Below are 23,062 nucleotides of genomic sequence, written 5' to 3'. Positions count from 1 at the left end.
TCATATAAATATATATATATACTTTTTTTGGTTCCTGTCCATATTGCATAGTGTGATTGATGGCCAGTCAAATCCCCTATAATATTGCTATCACATAGTTATGTGTATCAGTATGGAGAGGAATATCACACAAAAGAATCTGATAGGTTGAAATCATTGATTGAAACAGCACCAACACTAAAATATTTTGACGGTGGTAGGAAATCAAAATCTCATTGGATGCTTCCAAACCAGCACTGCGGGGGGACCACTCATGCAGAAATATAGGTTAGAGTAGAGACCAATTGTATTCATGTAGGGAATTTTGAAAATGACAGAGATAGTATGCTCAGATAGACAGTGATGCCCCACACCAATATGTTGTCATGTACACAGTGTAAATTTTGACTTCTGTCTAACTTTGTTGCTCTCTAATACAGAAATCTGCAGTTGCAAAACGCCATCCAAGCAATCCTATAAAGCAGTGCCTTTTATTTTGTTCTAATTCCCTGACAGTAGTGTAGTCAAACATGATTGAAACTTCATTTTATGGCATAACCAAGGGTACATCTTGATAGCTGTCTTTAACTATGCACTACCCTCCTGTGGCAAATTATGCAATCTTATTTAACCCAAGCACTTAACGTGTTAATTGCAAAGGAGGTGCACTCTTCCCCATGATGCCAGTAAATTGCACTGTTTCCTTATCTGTAAATAACAAAAAGCCCGTGGCTGGAATTTTACTGCATGATGAGACTTACCTCTGCTTATTCATGTAGTTCTGATTTAATTTTTGACTTGCTTGGATCAAAGCTCCTTTCTTTTAAATATACCTGCCATCTGGTGGCAAGATTGAAAACTGTGTACAAAAAAAGACGTGTGCCCCCAAAGTCTACTTGGAGGAAAATGTAGTTATTCAGATTACATCATTTCTGGAGTACTCACTCTGGGGAGACTACTGTACCAGTACTGTTGTAGGTTGCAAAGAAAGAACAGATCTCAACCCTTTCAATTAATGAATGTTGGTTTAATTGGGTGCATGTCTAATTGGTGATGTAGCTAAGTGGCTTTATTGGAAAGAGTATTTCACGTACTCACAATTAAAACAAGTCCCGATTTTAAACCAAAAAACCTAAATGTGTAGGAATCTGCTGCATTCCAGCAGGGCTCAAAGGCTATCCAGGAGAGCAGCAGAATGGAGAGGTACAAAGTTGGAGAGTAGGAGCTCGGGGTAGGGTGCAAGATGTTCTTTGTTTCATTCTTGGACAAGATTTGAAGATTGGTGGTACAGGACTCCAAAACTGTTGGTCATCTCTGCATATTGCAATCCTCTCTGATAACTGTAAACTCCTCCTCTAAACCATAAGCTCACTGTGGGCAGCGGACATACCTGCCCACCCTGTTGTATGGAACTCTCCCAAGCCGTTAATACAGGGCTCTATATACAGTGAGCACTCAAAAAATACAGTTGAGGCATAGAGAAGTTAAGTGGCTTGCCTAAGGGGAAGCAGCGTGGCTCAGTGGAAAGAGCCTGGGCATCGGAGACAGAGGTCATGGGTTCGACTCCCGACTCTGCCACTTGTCAGCTGTGTGACAATGGGCGTCACTTAACTTCTCTGTGCCTCAGTTACCTCATCTGTAGAAAATGGGGATTAACTGTGAGCCTCTCGTGAGACAACTTGATTACCCTGTATCTACCCCAGCACTTAGAACAGTGCTCTGCACATAGTAAGCGCTTAACAAATACCAGATAAGGTCACACAGCAGGCAAGTGCAGAGCTGGAATTAGGACCCAAGTCCTTCTGAGTCCACCTGGCAACCTTAGTACTTATGCTTATGTTGATTTAGTTCCATTATTCATTTGCTAAGCTTATTGTTATCAGATGTATCTTTATTTTCCCTTTTGTTTCCGGTGTATATATGCTACCTGTATCGGCCTGTCTACTGCATTAGATTGTAAAATCTTCAAGGACAGAGACCTTGTCATCTGTTTTTACTGTGTGCTCCCAAGTGCATAGTACTGTTGTCACAAGTGCTCAATAAATACTGATGAAGAAATGACTCAGATACACTTGTTCAGTGGAGTGGAGGCCCAGGAATTGAGTTAAAAGTTGAATCGGAGGGGATGTTTGGATTTAATAGTGGGAATAGTGGAAGAAGAAAGTCAGGATTTGGTGTGGTAATTTTAAGAGAGAAGCATGAAATGTATTTTGTACACTTATCTTTGAAGTGTCAAACTGAAAACTTGCTATATGCTCACATCCTTCTTATATTTGTCAGTATGATAGATCATTGTGAAGATCTTGAATATTACTGTCATATTTTAGGTTTTCACAATTGATTCCGGAAACCAAGAAGAATGTGCTCATAATGTTCTTGAGAAGGATAAAGAGAGTAACCCAACAGAACAGGGTTATGGTAAGTGCTATCATTATATTGAGTGATGATAAATAATATAAAAAAATCACCAAACAAATGGAAGCTCTAACTTCTGTTTCCTGTTCAGTAATTTCCCCAATTTCATACACTTTTTAGTCAGTTAATAACTATTTAGGGAGGAGATGTTTAGTAGTTTAGCAAAGGTTTAATAATCTTTAGATTTTTGTACTACTCTATACTATGTATGAAAAAGTTCTAGGGGTTCACTTGCCAGGGTAACTAAAAATCTTGATAACTAAAAATGGGGTCTCAAGCCCCCTTCCCCATTGCACTGCCATGGAGGCTTGGAAAGTTCCACCTCCTGCCAGAGCCAGGAATGGTCCAGGTCTCCTGACAGCCTGATCAGGAGGCCTAATAAGGAGATCCTTTATATATTAACAAACAGAGCAGCCGGGGAAGAGAGAAGGCATAAAATAATGTAGAACGGAACATAAGGGTAAACGGGGAAAGAGAGAATTTAACAAATGATAATTTTGTGTGTCTGGTGAAGCCATTACATATTGAAACTTGCATTTATCTGTAACCCACCAATGTACCCCAAAGAGGCATATTGGGAAGAAACAGAATGAGTGATAGTACAGACCATTGCAGCCTAGGGAGTGATACTCTATATAAAATGGGCATATGTCTGCTTCAAACAAAGAATGAGGCTCCTGAGCTGTATTGTAGCACCCTAGAGAACTCTGGACAAGTGAATTGGGCTTTTGATATTATTTATTTTACTATATTGTTGGCTTGAAAGATGGGTGGCGTGATAAAGCTGTTCTTCATCTGAAACAATATTCTATTTCACATCACGTTTCACTTTAAAAAATTTAAATTTCAAAGTACTTGGGAAAAACACAGGGATGTAAAATCATTTGAAACTTTAAAAGTTTTGTTTTTTACAAGGACTTTTTAAAACACAGTATGGTGTTTCTGTTTAAGAAGTGTATGGTCATGGACCATATGGACCATGGTTTCCATTCAGAATGATTAATTAGACTCATGTTTGCCAAGCAGTTTAGTTGTATGATCAAACCACACGGTGAACTCTGTCAGATAATTTTGTTCCCCATTCACAAATTACATTTTCAGAAATGCATTTATTAATATAGCACGTTGTTTTTGTTCATACGGGCATTCTCACAAGTCAGTAAAACTTTAAAAATATCCCTTCAAACTACCCACGTATTATTTCATCTGACTGAAGTCTATCAGGTCTATCTAATCTCTTTCACTTAGGACAGGAAAGATCAATAGAAGAAAGGTTTTCTGTAGTTTTATTTCTAGGTAATCGATTAGCAGAAGGGATATTTCAAATTTTTCAGGTGGTATTTATTTTTATTTGAGGCCAAAAGGTAAGTTAAATTCCAGTGATTTGGGAGGAGGCCTATAAGCTCTGTATTCTAGTTCCGAATCACTGGAACTTCAAGTGTGGGTGACAGTCTAAAACTTATGAAGATTGAAGGAGCAATCTATGGCGACTTAAAATATTTAAGTCTGAGTGCAATAAGCCAGAAATAACCAAAAGAAACAAAATTGTAGTAACTGGCACTCAGTCCTGACGTAAAATGACTACCCAGTTCAAGTCAGAGAAGCAGGGAAAATGAGGGATGTTTCCCTGTACATCAAGGGCAGCTATCTGTGCTCAGTAGTCTGAAAGATCAATAAGTTGAATAGGGAGGGACCAGGTTACAGTGAAAGGTGACAAGAATGAGGACAGTGTCCTGGAAGGAGTTGGTATAGGCTATTAGACGTGGAAATAAATATGGATGAGGATTTCATTAGTCATAAAAGCTGGTTCTGGTCAGAATCTGGCAGTGATGAGAGACTTTAACTGGAGCCATTCAGTCCGTAGGCCAATTTAGGGTGATTGCCCAAACTAATAATAAAAATAACTTTGTTCCAGACACCGTACTAAGCTACAAGCAAATCAGGTTGGACGCAGTTCCTCTCCCAGATAGGGTTCACAGACTTAACCCATTTTACAGATGAGGTAACTGAGGCACAGAGAAGTGAAGTGACATGCCCAAGGTCACAGAGCAGACAAGTGACGGAGCCCAGTTTAGAACCCAGATCCCTCTGACTCTCAGACCTGTGCTTTAGCCACTGGACCGTGCTGCTTCCCTACCTCTCCTAGTAAATGAACTCCAGCGGTTATGTGCCCGAGGTGGGGGGTACTGGTGTTACTGCATAATAATATGCAATAAAATAGTAGACCTTCCAACTAGTTGATTTAGACTAAGTATTTTGTGTTGTTTGTGAATTAGAAACTGCAAACTGAAGATGTTTTCTTCTCTAGATAAAACATCTACTGACTGGCAGTGGATAATCTTGGATGGTCCAGTAGACACTGAGTGGATAGAAAATTTAAACACAGTGCTGGATGACAACAGAACCTTATGCCTTGCTAACAGTGAGAGAATACTTTTAACAGAGAAAATCAGAATGATTTTTGAAGTTGACAGTCTTTCCCAAGCTAGTCCTGCAACTGTTAGTCGATGTGCAATGGTCTATATGGTGGGTTTTCAAGAAAAGTGTGCCTAATGGGGGAAAAAGCATGTCCTTATTCAACTGACTTCCATCCACAAAGCTTTTTAATATATGCTAAGTTCTATTTTTGAATGTCCAGGAGGGTTCTGGCTAACACCGTTCTAGGTGAAGAGAGAGAAATACATCCCCTACATCTCCCTTTCTCACCCAATATCTTTACCAGGATGATATCAAAATATCATCCCAGGGAAATCATGAGGGATATTGTAGGGCAGAAAACGGAAGAAGGAGCAGTTGTACTCAGTTTGACTGAAGATTTAAGGGTCTTTGGGGAGCCGCCTGGAGCCACCCTGGAGATTTGACTTGGGCTCCAGCCTCTTTGACCATTCATTGTTGGCTTCAGCCCCCGCCTCTGTGGCTTTCACTCACTTCCACTCACTCTTAAGGTCAGTCAGTTAAAGCCCCAGGATCCTAGTGCCCATGGTGAGCACTTCATTGGCAGTCCACACCAGTGTACCGCAAGGCATCTTCAGGAGTGTACTACCACCATCCTATGACTCTTAGATGTGGAACACTCCCAGAAGGCACATTTCAACTGGTCAGTCTTGAAACCTGGCTGCTGAGGTTTGGAGGAATGTCATAACCCCCACTTCCCTAAGTGATAGTAAGTCTCTGAATTGCCAACACCAGTTAATACTGGCACGCTCTTTGGTCAGCCGAAAATCAGTAGTTAAATATTGCAATTTCAACAGCTGAACAACAGAATCCTAAACTAGTACCAGAATAACCATCTACCCATCATCTCATTTCAACCCAAGGAAAACTGCACCACCCACCCTTCACCATAAACCCGCTACTCGAGGCAGCTTTTTGCAGGGGCGTGACCCTCCCCTCAGCTACTTGAAGTATTTTCTCTGTGAGCATGTCATCCCTCAGTCATCCTCGGGAGTTCTTGTTATAAGCCCCAGCAAACACCAGCTCCGAGGCGGTTCCCTTCAGATTCTTTGAACCCCACCTCGTTCCCCTTTAGATGCCTTCAATCTTCTTTTTAGGAGTTTTCTATTCCATCTTTAATATGAAAAATGTATGTTCATATGGTGTATTCACAGTTTAATTTGCTGATCCTATATGCTGTCTCTTGTCATTATCAGGATCCTGTTGATCTGGGATGGGAGCCATATATTAAGACATGGCTTTGCAAAAATTCTCACATTATCACACCAAGTGGTGTAAAATGTCTTGAAAGCTTATTTGAAAAAAGTGTGAAAGAAGGACTCAACTTTTTAAAAAAACATAAGAAAATGCAACCATTTCCTGTTCAGGAGGAAGGAGTTGTCATGAACCTGTGTAGAATCCTTGGTGCTTTCATTGATTTCATGAGCAAGAATGGAGGTTTTGGTCAAAGTAAGCTCACTTTTTTTCCAGGTTAAATTTAATGATTCCTTTATTTTTCACGTATTTACATCTTTGACTTGTATTAGGAGTCCTTTTTCAAGATTTCCACCCAAAGGTAGCTCAGTATATATTTGTACATTTTCATGAACAAGTTGTATTTAGGAAATGTACTCTCTCCACACAGAGACTTCTTGCTATCTAGACACCCCCTCCTCATATCTCAGGCCATCATATCCCATTTGGACTCCTTAGCCAACCAATCCTCTCTTGATTCACAAATCCAAAACCTCAACACCATCCTCTACACCAAGCTTGTACACTCCTACTAATAGTAATAATAATAATAATAACTGTGGCATTTGTCAAGTGTTTATTATGTACCTAACACTGCACTAATTGCTGGAGTAGATGCAGTATTAGTGGATCAAGTCTCTGACTTGCTTGATGATCACAGTCTAAGGGAGAGGGAAAACAGGTCATGTATCCCCATTTTTATAGACAAGGAAACAGTCACAGAAGTTAAGTGGCTTGGCCCTGATCACACAGCAGGCAAGTGGTTGAACCAGGATTAGGTTTCAAGTTTCCTGACTCCCAAGCCTTTGGCTTTATCGCTGTCACCACTTCCTCTGTTCCAAAGTCTTTCTTGACCACAGACAGTCTAGTTTTTTCTCCCTTCACTCCACTGAGACCACTGCCTTGCCAAATCTAATGGACATTATTCTATCCTAACTCTCCTCATCTGCTCGGTTGCCTCTGACACTGTAGATCACTCCCTTATCCCGAAAACAGTATCTGCCCTTGGTTTTTCTGTCACAGTTCTCTCCTGATTTATCTCTCACCCGTGGGTTAGTTGCGCGTCCAGTCTTTCTTCACCTACCCAATGTAGTGACTGATCTCAGTCAGTTGTATTGGGAGAGTATTATGTAGCAGACATATTCCTGCCATAGCAAGTCACAGTCACACATTCCCTGCCACAGTCTAGAGGGAAAGACAAACGTTAAGTAAATAAAATCACATATATGTACATAAGTGCGGAGGGGCAGGGAGGGGGGATGAATAAAGGGAATAAGTCATGGCAACACAGAAACGAGTGGAAGAAAAAGAAAAGAGGGCTTAATCGGGGATGCCCTTTTGGAGGAGGTTTGCTGGAGGTTGCCTCTTGTACCCCAACCTGCTGTTCCCATTCTGGATATCCGACAAAAAGAGGCTCTTTTTCAGAGGGACTAAAAGTTGAATTCTGATACAAGCTGTGTGGATGGCAGGATCACTGTAAACCTCCTGATAGCAGGCCTTCCTGAAGCAACCCTGTGAGCCTCACGTGGAACAACCTGATCACCTTTTATCCCCCACCCAGCACTTAGAACAGTACTTTGCACAGAGTAAGCGCTTAACAAATACCATTATTAATAATATTATTACAAGATAATCAGTTCCTTTGCCACAAGAGGCTCATAGTCTAAGTTGGAGGGAAACTAGGTATTGAATCTCCAAGCAAGTGACATAGTTGGGATTAAGACCCAGGTCCTCTGACTCTCAAGGCCTGCACTCTTTCCACTAGGCCACACTGCTTGCTTCAGTAACCTGGCGAAGGGTTCAGGATGGGGGAGGTTATAACCCACCATCTGGTTCCAAGTCAGAAGTATAGCTCTGTTCCCTAAACCTGTGCTAGAAATCAGGTTAAAACGTTTTGCACAGAAAATTAATCTTGGGTTAATAGAAGATTTTAAAAACATAATGAAAATTTAATTCTTCTCATTCTTTAAGATGATTTTAACAAGGCTGAAAGTGATGGAAATGGCTCAGTAATGAACAAAGCTACCTCTCTCCATACTTTGCCATCTTTGGTTAAATTCAAGAACCAAGTTTCAACACCTGTGATAGAAAATAAGAAGAGGTCAGCTCTACCTTCACCTAAAGGAGTGGGAGAGGAAAAGGGGGACAAAGTAGGAAATAGAAAAGGAGAAAGGGAAGTGAAAAGGGAGGGGAGAGAGGGGGAAGGGAAGGAGAGGGAGAGGTCCAGTGGCAGCCAGTTGGAAACGTTCAGATCTTCAGTGAGTGTGCTAAAGAAGTCGTCTCACCCTGCCCTTCCTAGCCCTTCCCTCGATGTTACTGTAAGCCACTGGCAACGGTGATGGGAATGAGGTGGCTTGCAGGAGTGGGAGCTTGATGCGGGGGAGGGATCCTTCCCTTGGCGGGATCAAGGGGACCCCTAGAAGATGGGTGAGGAAGAGAAGTCCTGAGGGGGCTGGTGGTGGGGTCCTCCCATGCCACATAGATTTCATTACCACTGCTACCTGTAGCCACTTTCAGCTCCTCCACCTTGCCGTTGTTCCCCTCCCACTGCCTACACTGTGGCTGGGGTGTTGACAGGGGACTTGCAGGACAGAAGGTTTCCCATGTGTTCAACAGTAATACCGGGGGGGTGCATATTGGATTGAGACAAGGCTAACTTTAAGTAACTCGACAGGAAATGGGGTTGAATGCGTAACTTTGGTTCGAAGAGAAGCGAAAGTCGTTCTTCGATCAACGGTATTTATTCAGCGCTTACTGTATGCAGAGCATTGAACTAAGCACTTGGAAGAGTACAGTAGAGTTGGTAGACACGATCTGGGCCCTTTGGGAACTTAAAATCTAGTCAGAGAAACAAGCATTAAAATAGGTTACAGACAGGGGAAGGGGAAAGAAGATTGTTGCAACTGCTTCCACCCAAATTCCACCCAGATGACAGTGCTAGGGATTTGTTATTTTCTGTTCCCTTAAGTTTCTTGGTTTCTAAATTGTTTCTGCAGTAAATTTGACATAGACTACCATATCTGGCCTGTCTGTGAACAGGGCTATTAGTTAAGTTGTCTGGGGAATCACATAGACAAGAGAGATGAATCTGGTTGAGCTTTTCCACCCTGTGAGCTCTCGTGCTGCTTCCTAATGTTAGTTGCTGATAATGTAACATTTGAAAACACCGATGAGAGCTGAGTTGTTGATCTCGTTTCTTTTTCCCTTTACTTATTTCTAGGGACGAGCAAAAGTGGTATCTCGAGAGGTGCCCTGAAAATCTGTCACAGCTGTTTCAGAAGATTTTTGTGTTTGCTTTTACTTGGGCATTTGGGGGTGTCTTAAAACGGGAAGATGAACATGAAGATGACACGCTGATTAGCTTAAGTTACGGACACGAGTTTCTTGCCAAAGTAACATATGACTTTGACAGTCTAGTTCATGAATTATTTGAAGGGGAACCACCATTAGGTAAAGTTTGACTGTGTTTATGCTACATGTAGCTACATTTGTTCTTGTTATTGAATCATTTATATTTGAAATCTTTTTAATGAAGTTCCCATTTTAAAAATCTGAATGGAAAGATGTTCATTTTTGGTCTTAAGGTCTCTTTTGAATTTATGGCAAATACTAGGACTAAAAGCAGTTATCAGTAATTTCTTAACAACCACCCCAGTCATTTAAGTCTTTGGACCAAGAAGAGCAGGTCAATCCATCCTAGAGCCAAACCCAGCCCCAGAACAGCTTCAGCCCAGAGATGATTTCATCACATCCACTCAGGAAGTAGTCAGAGTGTAGGAGGGTTTCACGGGAGACCAGGACTGCTTAGATGGCGTAAAAGTTGTGCAAAAGTGGGTCTCTGTGACATTACTAAATGGAATAGACTAATAATTTTCACCCAGTGGCACTGCTGCTGTTTCACAGGACGTCAGATGGTATGCTTAATCTCTCCTACATTGGAATCCATTCTTTTTTACTGTAGGGAAAAGGGATGATAAGGTAATTTAGGAGTACATGTTTTACAAATTCCTGCCAAGTCATTTATCTGTCCCCTTGATGCAAATGAACAGACAACTCCTGCTTTCTCCCTCAGTTCATGAATGTCCCTGCCATATTGAATGACGTTCTCTGAAAATAGTACACTCAAAAAAAGATATCAAAAACCACCAGATTAATTGCTCTCTTGACATTTCATTCCAATTCCTTTAATTCTCAAACTATCTTACCCAGTCAGAGGCACCTTCCCTATTTCCATGGTAATAAGAATAGCGACAGCTACTGATGGCTTTTCAAGTCCAAGGAAATCAGCAAGGCCTAAATTGGGCAAGATTTTATGGGGTCCTGAGCCTATTTTTTTGAACCATTAACTATTTTTAATGGCTGTGGGGAAAGGGAGCTGGGGTGGTTTGACACCTGTGTTTTCTGCCATTAAAAAATGATACATCAGAAGCAAACCCTCCTCCTGAGTTTTCTAAGTGAATGCTTAGCTGTTCTTGGATTGCATTATTTTAGGAATGACTTGTTTTGACCACACATTTTTCAAAAATCCAGTTTACATCATTGTGGTTATGAAAACATTTGCCAATATGACCTTTTCATTTCCTTGGTCTTATGTCTGAATTTCTTTTAATTATTCTTAGCCATTCATTTGCCACGTGGAGAGTGCTCGATCTTTGGCTATTTTGTGGATTTACAAACGGGTGATTTTGCACCTTGGTCAGACCTTGTTCCCAGTACTCAGTTTTTAATTCAAAATGGTAAGATTTGCCTATGGAAACCCATAGTGAGGTTATGATTTTAAAATTATAAATTTTGTTGGTTTTCATATCCAGAAAGACTGTAAAATTCAACAGTAGGTACACAGGTGACTGAAAGGCCAGTGCGGGAACCAAAGCCCCAAACATATGCTGCACAAATAGTCTGTCTCCTGTTGAGCCCATGTTTGTTGTATGTGGTGTCTGCTGTTGTTTTTGCTTTTGCTTCCCTGCCAAGAAGGGCCACTCTTAATCATGATTGCAGTGCACTGGGCTGGGTGTGGCAATTGTCAGTTTTCAGCTGAGATGGAGCATTATTAGAGGTCCTGTTTTACTGTATCCTTAAAGTGATTCCTTGTCCTCCTTACTTTCGGGTTCCAAATTTCAACTCACTTTGCAGCATCTTTTGGGCATTCCGCTGTCATCCATTTTCCTTTTACTCTCTCGCAGCCCACAGTCTCTTATGAGATACTGTATAATTTCACATTCACATTTGAATAAGCCATCAAAATCTAGTTTCTTAGCACTCTGTGAACATGTGTCAAGTAGAAGTTACGGAATCAGAGCACCCAACTAAGTACAGGGGCAGTTGCAGTGTCTAAGGTGGATTGGTTATAGAGCTCACAGTAATTTTTTAGGGCAACTCTATTAGGAATTCATAAAGCAATAAATACTATGTAAAAATGTAAAACATTGAATGTGATTATCCTACCCACCTATTCATGACCTATTCATGATACCGGTAGGAGGAAAAATAACTCCGTCATTTAAGAAAGAACACAAAATTAATGCACCTTATTTTAAAAAATTTAGGAATTGTACCCAACTCAAATTCTGAAGCTTCCAAGAATAAAGAAATGAATGAAGATGAATGCCAGGTGTTTCTTCATCACATTTCTACTAGAGATACAGTATGTTTTTCATTTCTGATAAGTCTTCTTCTAAGAAGTAAGCATCCAGTACTTATCACAGGTAATAAAAATATAATTCATAAAGTGAATTGTAATCTGTGATACTAAAAATTGGCATTCGGGCCCAATTAATTTAAATGAAATGTCTTTTCTATCACATGCCTATTTTCATCAATACTTTTCAAAATGAATACAGTTAATTCTCCTATATCACACCATATCCTAGTGGAAAGAGAATGGGCCTGGAAATCAGAGGACCTAGGTTCTAACCCTGGTTCCATTTTTTGTCTTCTGTGTGACATTAACTTACCTTCTCTGTTACTCAGTTTCCTGATTTGTAAAATGGAGATTCAGCACCTGTCCTCCTCCTACTTAGACTGTGGTCCCCATGCTGGATAGGGACTGTCAGACCTGATTATCTTGTATCTATTCCAGCACTTAGTACAGTACTTGGTACATAGTAAGCACTTAACAGATATTCTTATTCTTCTTCTTATTATTATTATACTGTACCTGTTCCTTTTATCTGGGTTGTGTTCCTTTATGTTCCTTGAAATTGTCCATTTAGATTTGAAGAAATTTGAATCTAGGACTCAGAATGTTAATATAAGGGCAGGTGATGTGGCATGTAATGACAGTTGTATGGGCCAGTCAGTGCTAGGGAGAATGGAGGATTTTGAAATCCCAGTCTGCTTTTGGGTCATGTGGGATGTTTTGGTCTTTGACATTGAGGAAACAGTATTCAGTGTTGCAGACCCAAGTTAAAGCCATACCAAGAAGTGAATACACCTCCATATTTCTCCTTTAACTCTCAAGAAAAATCCAACTGAGTTTGAATTATTCTCTTTTTTGGAGTACCATCTGCTTTTATTTTAGACATAAATTTTTGCAATTTATTTTTCTCTTCTCACTGAGAGATAATGAAACAGAGCATTAGTAAAGTAAAATAATGAATGAAAAGACCTGGTGACTGAGAAGGTGGCAAGCAGTCATTTAGGGCCTTATGACATTTATGCTTAAGAGTAAGTTTGTCATGTGGTTTGAACACTTGACTGGACCAGATGACAAAAATGGCCAAAATAGTTTGGACTGGCAACACAACCTTTCGTACATAGAGTGCTATCTAGCCACCTTGGGAATCAGCTTGTCCTAGTGGATAGAGCATGGACCCAGAAGTCAGAGAGACCTGGCTTCTAATTCTGCCTCTCCCACTTGTCTGCAGTGTGAACTTGGTCAAGTCACTTAACTTCTCGGTGCCTCAGTTACCTCATTTATAAAAAAGGGGGTTAAAACTGTGCCGTATGTGGGACAGGGACTCTGCTCCACTTGATTAACTTATACCTACTCCAGTGCTTAGTACAGGGCCTGGTACATAATAAGCACTTAACAAATACCTTAAAAAAAGCTTCAGTTTGTTATCTCAAGATATAATTTTCCTTGTTCCGAAATTGATTTAGTTTACTTGTCCAAATAAACGAATCATTCCAGCAGGACTTCATGCAGTTCAGTTTCAGAAGAAACTGAACTTTTGCCTCAAGAAGATAAATTCTAATTTGCATTTTATTTTTCAGAGCAATTCATTCTTAAAATGATCAGAAACCCGTAGTCCCTAAATCCTTAGTTCCTCTTAAATCAGATCAGGTAAACTTCCCCTCTATACTGTAAATTCATTATGGGCAGGAAACATGTTTGCTAATTCTGCTGTATTATACTCTCTTAAGTGCTAAGTAAATATGCTGTTGATTGACTGATTAGATGAGGTTAGCCAGGAAATGCTACAAACCAGGATTGTTTAGGTGTGCTTAGACCCAGGTGGTTGCAGCAAGTTTCACTAAGTTCCACTAACATAAACAAATGTTATTATTTTGCCAGAAACTGAGCTTGATTTAGCCCATTAAAACCTAGAAGGCTGGCACCTTTTAGCCATAAAGTAACCTGAATCAGAACCAAAGGTACCTACCTAGTCCCTCAAGCTTGAATTCAAACTATTGTTTGAGAATCGGCATTCTATGTTATACAACTGATTTTAATCATTGGAATCTTTCCATTAAGATGTTATGGCAAAGAACAAATTTAAGATTTAAATTTGAACTCACTACATATTCAAAGTTCAAAACTGAAAGAAATCCATAGAGGTCTCCTTCACTTCGTTAGGACCTGTTGGTTGATTTCTGTACATAAGCTGTAACTTTATTTCCTTGTATTTTTCTAGGAGACACTGGTGTGGGGAAGACTGCCGTAATTAAACAAATGCTGAAAAAACTTGAGACCCAAGGTGGATTACATGTGAAATCTGGAACGCTTTTAGGAGACATTTTCTATCATAGTGAAACTAAAAAAACAAGGTGTGTGTAATATTGGATTTTAAACAAAACTGGCTTAGCTGCCTAACGTTACATTATTACATTAGTTTTAAATATGATTAACTGCATTTTGGAGAACAACCAAACAGACGTTTCTCAAAAAAGCAAGTTATGCATCATTATCCTTTAGTTCTGACTGGAGGAGCACTTTCATGAATGCCCCAAAATTAAATAGCGTTCGCTATGGAAAACTGATTGTTCCCTATTTAAGGTGAATTAGGGGCAGGTTGGGGCTTTTTTAGGAAACCCAATGATAAGTCACATAATGTGTAGGGAAAAAAAATTAAAAACATCTGGTGCAAAGGTTTAACATCTGTGTAAGTCAGATAGAAGCACAATAACTATGAAGATGGTTACTATCTAAGACTCTTATTAACTTGGATGGGGGTTTATGAACCCAGAGTCAAAGATAAAGATGCCTGAATCTGGTTCCTTCACACATAAATATGGCAACCGAAAGCACTTCCCCAGCTAGTCAGAAACTACTACTATTAATAATTGTGTTATGTAAGTACTTACTATGCACCAGCACTGGGGTAGGTACAAGCAAATCAGGTTGGAAGCAATCCCTGTCCCACGTGGGGCTCCCAGTCTCAAATGCCATTTTACAGATGAGGTAACTGAGGCCCAGAGAAGGGAAGTGACTTGTCCAGGGTCACACAGCAGACAGGTGGAGGAGCATGGATTAGAGCCATGATCTTCTGACTCCTAGGCCCATGCTGAGCTACTGTGAAGGAGCAGTGAGATGTACTTTGAAGGAGCATGGTGTACTGTAGCCCTCTCTCTAGAACACCTGATACTTTCATTTTCTTTAACACTGAGTTCTAGTCTCTGTGCCCAAATTACTCTCTGATGGTAAGGTGAGTCCTTAAGGAGATTCATGAACTCTTTCAGACAGGCCCCTGGGGTGTGTTTTGTACATTGAAATAGCTCATTACTTCAGTAAAATTGAATTATAGCTTAAAAATCAATATGTTAAATTGCTTTCAGAAGCAAGTAGTTGGTCAGTGAAGTCTCCAGAATAAAGTATTGCACTGACTAGCAGAGAGAAGTGACTGTTTACTTTTCTACTGTTAATTTAGTATGTGGTCTAAGCAGATGCCTCAGTTTACCCAGTTTTCACATGAGTCAATAGTAATGCCATCCTTGTGTCTATCACAGGGAGTTGGAAGACATTGATCCGGAGTTGGAAAAACAGACTGTGGTCAAAACATGAGTGCACTGTGCAATCTTAGATTATATAGCACAGAAAGTTGGCATGATTGAAGGAGTGCTTGGGATAGAAGAGACAGCTTTAGGGAGAGGAACTTGAAATGAAAATCTGACCTCAAATTTTGTTAATGGGGATAGTAATAAACAAATAATAGGCACTATATTAAAGGTCAGTAGTAGCAGAAGAGGAAGCATCTCGTCTTGAAAAGAAACCACTTTGCAGTAGCTTTCCTGTCCTTGCTACCACCGAACAGCTATTCAGAAGAATCGTATTCCACACTTTCATTCCTATTTACACACTTTCAGTGTCATTTGGTAAAATTCAAGTTCTGAGGATCTTCCTAGCTATCCGCTGCACTTGAAGGGCTTCAACTAATCTATGGTAATGGTTATATCTACTTGTTGCAGCAACCTTGGCTGATATCCAGCTTTGTGGTTAGGGATGGATCATATAACAACCTAAGTTCTGTTATGGGTCTCTCGTCCTCTATCCAACTCCCTTCTTGGACCTATTTATATTTGTCTGCACAACTTCCACATGCTATGTAGAAAAGTTTATCCTTTGCTTGTGTTGAGCCTACTACCCTCAAGAAGCTTTGGAAGGGGGCCCCAAAGTCCTAGTGAAGGTGTTTGGCAAAAAAGAATTCCATGTTTATCCTGTCTATGCCCTTAGTGATTTTGAAAGCATCCATCTGGTCCTGATTCAGCCTTGAAATTTCCAAAGAGGTCTTCAGAGGTAGCTGTTCCCTTGGGAGGATCTGTCCCAAACTAGAAAGGGCCTCCCTTCCTGGGACCCCATCTTGGCACAGTCCTAGCCCGCAGAGACTCCCTGTAAGAATCTGCCCGTTGGGGTTGTTCTAGAAATCTATCAGTCATATTTAGTGCTTACTTTGTGCAGAGCACTATACTAAGCACTTGGGAGAGTACATACAACAGAATTAGCAGAAATGTTCCCTGCCTGTAAGGAATTTAGAGTTTAGAAGGGGAGACAAACGTGAAAGTACTTTGGAAAATAAAAATATTCAAGTTAAAGCAACCAGCCTCCCCCAGCCCAGTTCAGACTGACTCTCCTTAGGAGAATCTGCAGTTCAGCACAGACTTTGTTGGGCTTTGGGATCTTTGGCAGGCTTCTGGGCCACCGCTGCTGCCCAGCAGCTGAGCCTTTGGTCTACATGTCGAGAACTATTCTCAATGTATTGATCTGATCCTAGACTAATTGAACTTTTCCTCCTTGTCACTCATACTAGAAAAAAAAATCCAAATTTATTCTACTTCTCTAATCTTTTCTCTACTACTGAACTGAAAGTAAAAAGTTAATTCTGATTTCCTGCCTTCGGTTTCTAGCAGCCTGAAACAGATTAGCTCCTTGGTTCCTGAAATCCATTCAGACCTCCGTAAGCCTCTGCTGCCATCCACTGGAATTTCAGGTAGGAGCAGTGGGAGAAATGCGAGGAACCAAATGCCAGGCAATATGGTTTTGGTTTCTCCTGGCCTCCTGTATCCAACCATTTAATAATACTCAGTCCTCGACTCAGCTCGTGAGTCGACAAATGTCACAATGTATCTGAATTTACACTCTTTCAGATTCATAGCACATGGATTTCAGCATTACAACATTTATATCACTAGGTCCCGGGGAGTGGAGGGGTGAGAAGGTGCCATAGGAAAGTGGGAACAATTATAAAAGCTACGATGGAAAGAGTGAGGTCAAGCTTTAAAAAGGGGGAGTGGACTGTTGGGAAAGCTGAGGGATTTGAAAGGGTTAACTGATTACCAGATGGAGACACATGTGAAAGTTGACATGCCCTTTTACTTTTTACTTCCAATGAAGTAAAAGTTGACTACTTCCAATAAAGTAAAAATGGGCTGCTTTATCACAACCTCTGTGACCATTATTCATCTATAAGTACAGAAATGAGTACACAATTCTGGGTAATTCTAGTAAAAAGGGGGTTACCAGACCTTGATTCAGCAACCAATCCCCATTTCTAACACTGTTCCACTGAGAAACTGGACCTAATCTTCAGGAACACGTGTCAGAAGTCTGAGAACTGAAATTATTCCCAGAAGTAAATCACTAAGGATCAAAGGTCATTAAGATTCTATTCAGCAGCAGCAGCAGCATCTGAATACATTGCAGGTGGGGCACTACAAAACTGTGGTTGAGTTGTTTCTAAAGGGAGAGTGGTATTTCAGGTAATAAGGGGCCCTCTCTGACCAGTGAGGGTATTTGCGAGGTGAAGTAGCCAAACTGGACATACACCTTGGTTCAAGTAACATGAACATCCCTTTCACTTTGTGTTTGGTAGCACAACCTCAGTGAACCTGATCAGATCAGCAGACCGTAGTTAGCCACTGCCACTACAGCCATTCGGTAAACCGAGATAGCTCACCCTTCTCTTCACCGCTCTCAGGGCCAGCAGGATAAGTCTTCTGCCCATTCTCTATTTAGTAACTCTCACATGTTGGTTAAGGAAACTCAGTCATTCCCTTTCTTTCTAACACTTCAGTGATGTTTACTGAACATTTACTTTAGACACCCAACTCTCCTGTGCACTGTAGGGAGTTAAAAAAAGTCAAATATGATTTCTCCCTGCCTCAAAAGGCATGCAATTTATCAGTGTTCTTTACTTCTGCTCCCCACCCACTATGACGAGGGCATCTCTTCCGTCATCCTTACTCAAATATTTATATTTAATAATAATAATAATAATAATGGTACTTGTAAAGCACTTACTATGCTTAGATGAGGTACCTGAGGCCCAGAGAAGTGAAGTGACTTGCCCAAGTTCACACAACAGAAAAGTGGCAAAGCCAGAATTAGAACCCATGACCTTCTGACTCCCAGGCCCATGTTCTAGCCGCTACTCCACGCTGCTTCTTTTTTTGTGTGTTTTGTAATACATTAACAGTGGTGGGAATTGGCTTAGTGAGTCTGATTCTGTCTTGTGCATCGGGAACCGGGCTGTCTTATCTTTTCGTCTTCCCTCTATTATCTCAATGCCCATATTGCATCTTTGCATATTGCCCATGGGCAATAAGGGGCATATAGTCCTCTTGAGACAAAGAAGGGATAGAGTGATAAATGCATGCTCCCAACAATTTTGCCATCTGAGTGGCCTCCTGTGCCCCGCACTCTTGTGACATCTAGATCCACTTAGATGAAGCCCATTGAGGAGAAACAACAGGAGGCAGACCAAGATGCTACCGCCAAAAGAGTACATCTCCATTTAACGTATGTCTCTGTCAAATGGAGAATAAGGGAGGGGTCAGAGGGGAAGGTTACTTTCCCTTCTGCTGTTCTTCAGGGTTCAGTGTGGTGTCCTGAAGTTCCTCAGAAGAGAAATTAGGGATCCATAACAATTCTGACGAAACAATTTATAGTACAACACTAGAAAAAATCTAAGTGAAGTTGAAGCACTAATTTTTCAGTTGATATTAAAGCAATATGATCACCTGGGTAACACTGGATGCTAAATATGAATGGGTGACGGCATAAATGCTAACTTGATTGAACTTTCAAGCATAACTCTAATGTAAATGCCTAAAGTATAAAACATAACTTTTAAAATAACCTTATTTTATTCCATTTTGTTGACTTTGGATTTTTAAATGAGTAATTAAAGGAAAGATTTTTCTTAGCGTTTCCTGGGCTTACTCTTCCATATTAACCCTTAACAGGAAAAGCTGTGAAATCCGTCCATATGGAATATGCCACTGATAATGGTATGAGTTCATCAAGAAAAAATATGGGTGTTATAGTAACCACAGTTCAGTTTGGTTCCCAAACCACTGCTGCCAAAACCCAAGCTTCGATTCTTAAGAATTTAATACGAAAAAGTAAAGACACACATGGTGCTCCGAAAAACAAAAAGGTGAAATACTTCTCTCCTCCTTAGTTTAGTACTATGGCAATAGGATATGATGCCTAAATAACTCGGTTATAGAGGTATTCTTAGTGGGTGGGGAAGACAGGGCTGCCAATATGAAAGGGCCACCGTTTCAGGTCCAGTCCCCTGCCTCTCTCTCCTTCCCATGGCTCTGGGATGGAGGGCTGTTTTAAAGGATAAAACTACCTGCTCCTTCTGTACTTCCACTCCTTAAGGTGCCCTAGCCTCCCTCCCCCAAAACAAGCTTGAGGCAGAATCGATCCCAGAATCAATCCCAGTATTTCCCAGCCTCAGTCTAGAGAGGGGATACTTTCAGGGTCCAAACTACTGAGGCGACCAGTAGTTCAAATCTTAAACTCCTCATTCCCTCCTGGCCGCTAGCTATGATTTTTTCCGAGGCTGCCAAACACTTAAACCCGGCCCTGTTGGCTCGGTTTTGTGCAAAGTGTCAGACCCAGGATGAATATTACTGCACAGAGTTCTTCAGGAACACAAACTTAATGTTATGAGGGAGCAGACTGCTTAAAATTTGTCTTGTCTAGATATTTTTTCACCAGGGTTAGTTAAATATCGAAGTTCTCAGATGTTGTTTAAAGGTTCACTTAGTTACCTCTTTGAATATTGCATGATTTCCCCATTTGTTTTCCAAATTTGATAAGCTGTGTGGCCCCTAGATATTTTAGAGATCACTCCTATCTCTATAAAGCCTCACTGTACTGACACAGAGAAAAAGTCTCATACTAATAAAGTGGAGACAGATTTCTTGGTGCGAAGTCCTTGACTTTAGAAATCTGTTTTACTTATGAACTGACAAGGGTCAGACCACCTGTCTGGAGCAGGATAAGAAAATGTCCATGCCAAGCAGGGTTCCCAAAAAGGAATGACAAAATGCTTATATATTTGAGGGTGTGGGGCTAATTCTAAAATTTAAAAAATATATTCAGTGTATGGATGATTATGAAAAAAATCATTTTATTTTAAAATCATTTAAATAATCAGGTCAATTCTGTATATTTTATGAAACCTGTTGTCTCTAGCAGGACATGGAAATGTAACTTCATAGAATTCATGCAGCAGGACTTCTCTGATGGAATCTTGGTCACTTTGTTGACCATTTTCCATATTACATCCTCCCACACAATCACATAAATCCACTCCCTAATTACCCAACTAGTCACCACCCACCCACTCTCTCCATTATATCCTTCTTAGTCTGTAATCTCTCTATGAATGTGAATTAAGTTGTCACTAAATGGGAACCTCCCTCCCCTTGAAATCTGACACCTCTGAAGTTCTTACTGGCCCCTAGAAGGCATATACAGAGAGCGAGCACTACATGGGTTAATTCTTCAGTAAACTTCTGAAAAAGAGTTTAATAGTAATGGTGCATTTATGTCACTTCACAGTTTAAGAAAACAAGATGTGAAAACATTAGTCAGGGTGTTTATTGTTTTTTTATTTTTCCCCCAAGGTAATAGTATTTATTGATGATCTGAATATGCCGATACCAGAGAGGTATGGAGCCCAGCCACCACTTGAACTAATCCGACAATTCTTAGATTTGGGAGGGTTTTATAATACAGAACAACTTGCATGGAAGGTACAGTACGAACTGAAATTCATTTATATTATTATTATGAACTGTAGTTGTTTCTAACATAGATTAATAATGATTTGTGTGTATGACTTTATTAAGATTAATATTTTAGAAAGCTTAACTTGATCATTACCTGACAGCATCATGTAAGCAGAGTTTAGTGATTGAAATGTACTGTATTTCTTTATGTTCAAACTGAGCTTTTCAGCAAGGTTGGAGGTTGCTTAAACTGTGCAAATCAATACAGCTCCTCAACTTCAGTGTCTGTAAGGAGTTTGAATAGACGTAAAATAAATCAGGCTGTGGGCAAGAATGAAATATAGTAAAAATTTTAAATGTCACCCAGAGCACTAGTAGTTTTCTATTTGACACTTATAATGGTGTTGAAAAATACATCTGTAGCTTATCTAGGTATCTATCAGAAGGGCTGCCAGAATTTTTGTTTGCTCCTCATAAATATGCACTTATGACTGCCCTAGAACTTCCTCTGTTTTCAAGTAAATTGTTCTAGAACTTTTAAAAGTTTATATTCTAAACAAGCATTTTAAAAATGGGGAACATATACATTCTAACTTGCATTCTGCTTAACTGTATTACTGGCTGAGATTGTATAGAGCAAAGGAAATGTTTGTTGTTTTAACTGAACAATGACACATTTACTATGACAAAGGAAAGAGTCTCATATATTAATAAATGGAAGGTAAAAATTGCTGCTAGTCAACCAGTTAGCAAGAAATGACAGACTGGTCTGTTGAGGCCCTGAGGAGATGATTTTTTGTCATATTGGTTACATAGAGCTAGCTCCTGATTATCTGAGGGAGTTGGCCTTTTTACCTGCCTCTCTGTACCTCTCAGGGCTGCTGTGAGGATATCACTGTTGTTATTATTAGCAGATGCTCTCCCTTCTGATGATTCTTTTTGTCTTAAAAGCTAATGATTTGTAAGGGCTTTCCATTTAGACAAGTTCTGTATTGGTCTTTGCAGCCTGAGTCCATGTCAGAATGCATTTCTCTTCTACATGATGTGAGCTGACAGAAAGTAGTCCCTCTTTATATTTATCAAGCGCTTACTACAGTGCTTGGTACACAGTAAGTGCTGAATAAATACGATTGAATGAAAGTATAAATCAACCATTTATTACTCTAATCTTCCTTTTTCCTATAGCAGTTTGGAGGGACTCTGGTTTTTTTTTTGTTTGTTTCAACAAGTTTCCAAATTAATACTATGTAACGGAAGATGTAGTTAGTTTGTTTCCTGTAGAAACAGTCCTACTGCATTGGAATAATATTTGTTGCTATTATGGTATTAAGTGCTTGCTATGTGCTAAGCACTGGAGTAGATTCAGGAAGACCTGGTGAGAGGATGCAGTCCCTATCCCACACAGGGCTCCTAGACTTAAGGGTAGAGAGCAGATAAAAGCAGAAATCAAATATAGGGGCTTCAAATTTTAAAGTTTGTGGAATATTTCTTCACTGCGTCAAAACATTGATTTTTAAAACTAACTGGTATTTTTTGATGTTGTTGAGCTAATTTCTTTTCTGCTTCCTACAGAATATTCAAGATATCTCTCTGGTTGCAGCTTGCGCTCCTCCAAGTGGTGGGAGAAATGATATCAGTCCACGACTTCTCAAACATTTTTGCATGCTAGTGATGCCTCATCCTTCACAAAATGCCTTACATCACATTTTTCAGGTAACAGATTGGTAGAATGTGGGAAAAGTACATCTTAAAAAATTATCCATATGTACTAGAATTCTGGCTGGCACACGGCTGTATTTGGCACTACGTTATCCAAGCACTTTAGAGCTGGGAAAGGGTAAATAGCTTTAAATTAATGAAAACCCTAATTTTACTTGCAAACTATCTTTGGCCCATTTCAGTTTTGGTTAAAGTGGAATAGAAACAAGGAAGAGCCTGACAGGTGGCAAACCAACCCCTCAGGTGCTGACTTGTGTATATGACAAGTCATTTCTCAAGCGCTGAGTACAGAGCTCTGCACACAGTAAGCATTCAATAAATACTATTGATTGAATGAATGAATGAATTGGTGATATTTATTGAGCGATTACTGTGTGCAGAGCACTGTACTAAGCACTTGGGAGAGTACAACAGAGTTGGTAGTCATATTCCCTACTTACAACAAGCTTGGATGCAGAGACAAGGAATCTTTCCAAGGCGATACTCAGGGTTGAAGACTTTTCCAAGTTTAGACACAGAACCATGAGGCAGTGCAGCTGCACCTAAGCACAAAACTGGAAAAACATTATTAAAAGTT

At 40.1% G+C, this 23,062-nt stretch overlaps 1 protein-coding gene across 10 annotated transcripts in view; it reads left to right on the top strand.

The window, feature by feature from the left end:
• DNAH14 (dynein axonemal heavy chain 14) overlaps positions 1–23,062 on the top strand; it is a 125,144-nt gene that overhangs the window by 60,474 nt on the left and 41,608 nt on the right. For 9 of the 10 annotated variants that reach the window (XM_029047438.2, XM_029047441.2, XM_029047444.2 and 6 more), the window contains 12 exons: positions 2,307–2,397; positions 4,703–4,920; positions 6,045–6,297; positions 8,053–8,182; positions 9,302–9,531; positions 10,701–10,817; positions 11,628–11,786; positions 13,938–14,070; positions 16,645–16,727; positions 18,982–19,175; positions 20,662–20,790; positions 22,339–22,479. In XM_029047438.2, the coding sequence (XP_028903271.1) occupies positions 2,307–2,397; positions 4,703–4,920; positions 6,045–6,297; positions 8,053–8,182; positions 9,302–9,531; positions 10,701–10,817; positions 11,628–11,786; positions 13,938–14,070; positions 16,645–16,727; positions 18,982–19,175; positions 20,662–20,790; positions 22,339–22,479 (1,878 nt within the window). The remainder of the gene's footprint in view (positions 1–2,306; positions 2,398–4,702; positions 4,921–6,044; positions 6,298–8,052; positions 8,183–9,301; positions 9,532–10,700; positions 10,818–11,627; positions 11,787–13,937; positions 14,071–16,644; positions 16,728–18,981; positions 19,176–20,661; positions 20,791–22,338; positions 22,480–23,062) is intronic. The other variant, XM_029047439.2, reaches the window with a different exon arrangement.

The sequence above is a fragment of the Ornithorhynchus anatinus genome, chromosome 19 (genome assembly GCF_004115215.2).
Source record: "Ornithorhynchus anatinus isolate Pmale09 chromosome 19, mOrnAna1.pri.v4, whole genome shotgun sequence".
Taxonomy (NCBI): domain Eukaryota; kingdom Metazoa; phylum Chordata; class Mammalia; order Monotremata; family Ornithorhynchidae; genus Ornithorhynchus; species Ornithorhynchus anatinus.
The sequence above is the reverse complement of the archived record's forward strand: the minus strand, read 5'-3'. Positions and strand labels throughout refer to the sequence as shown.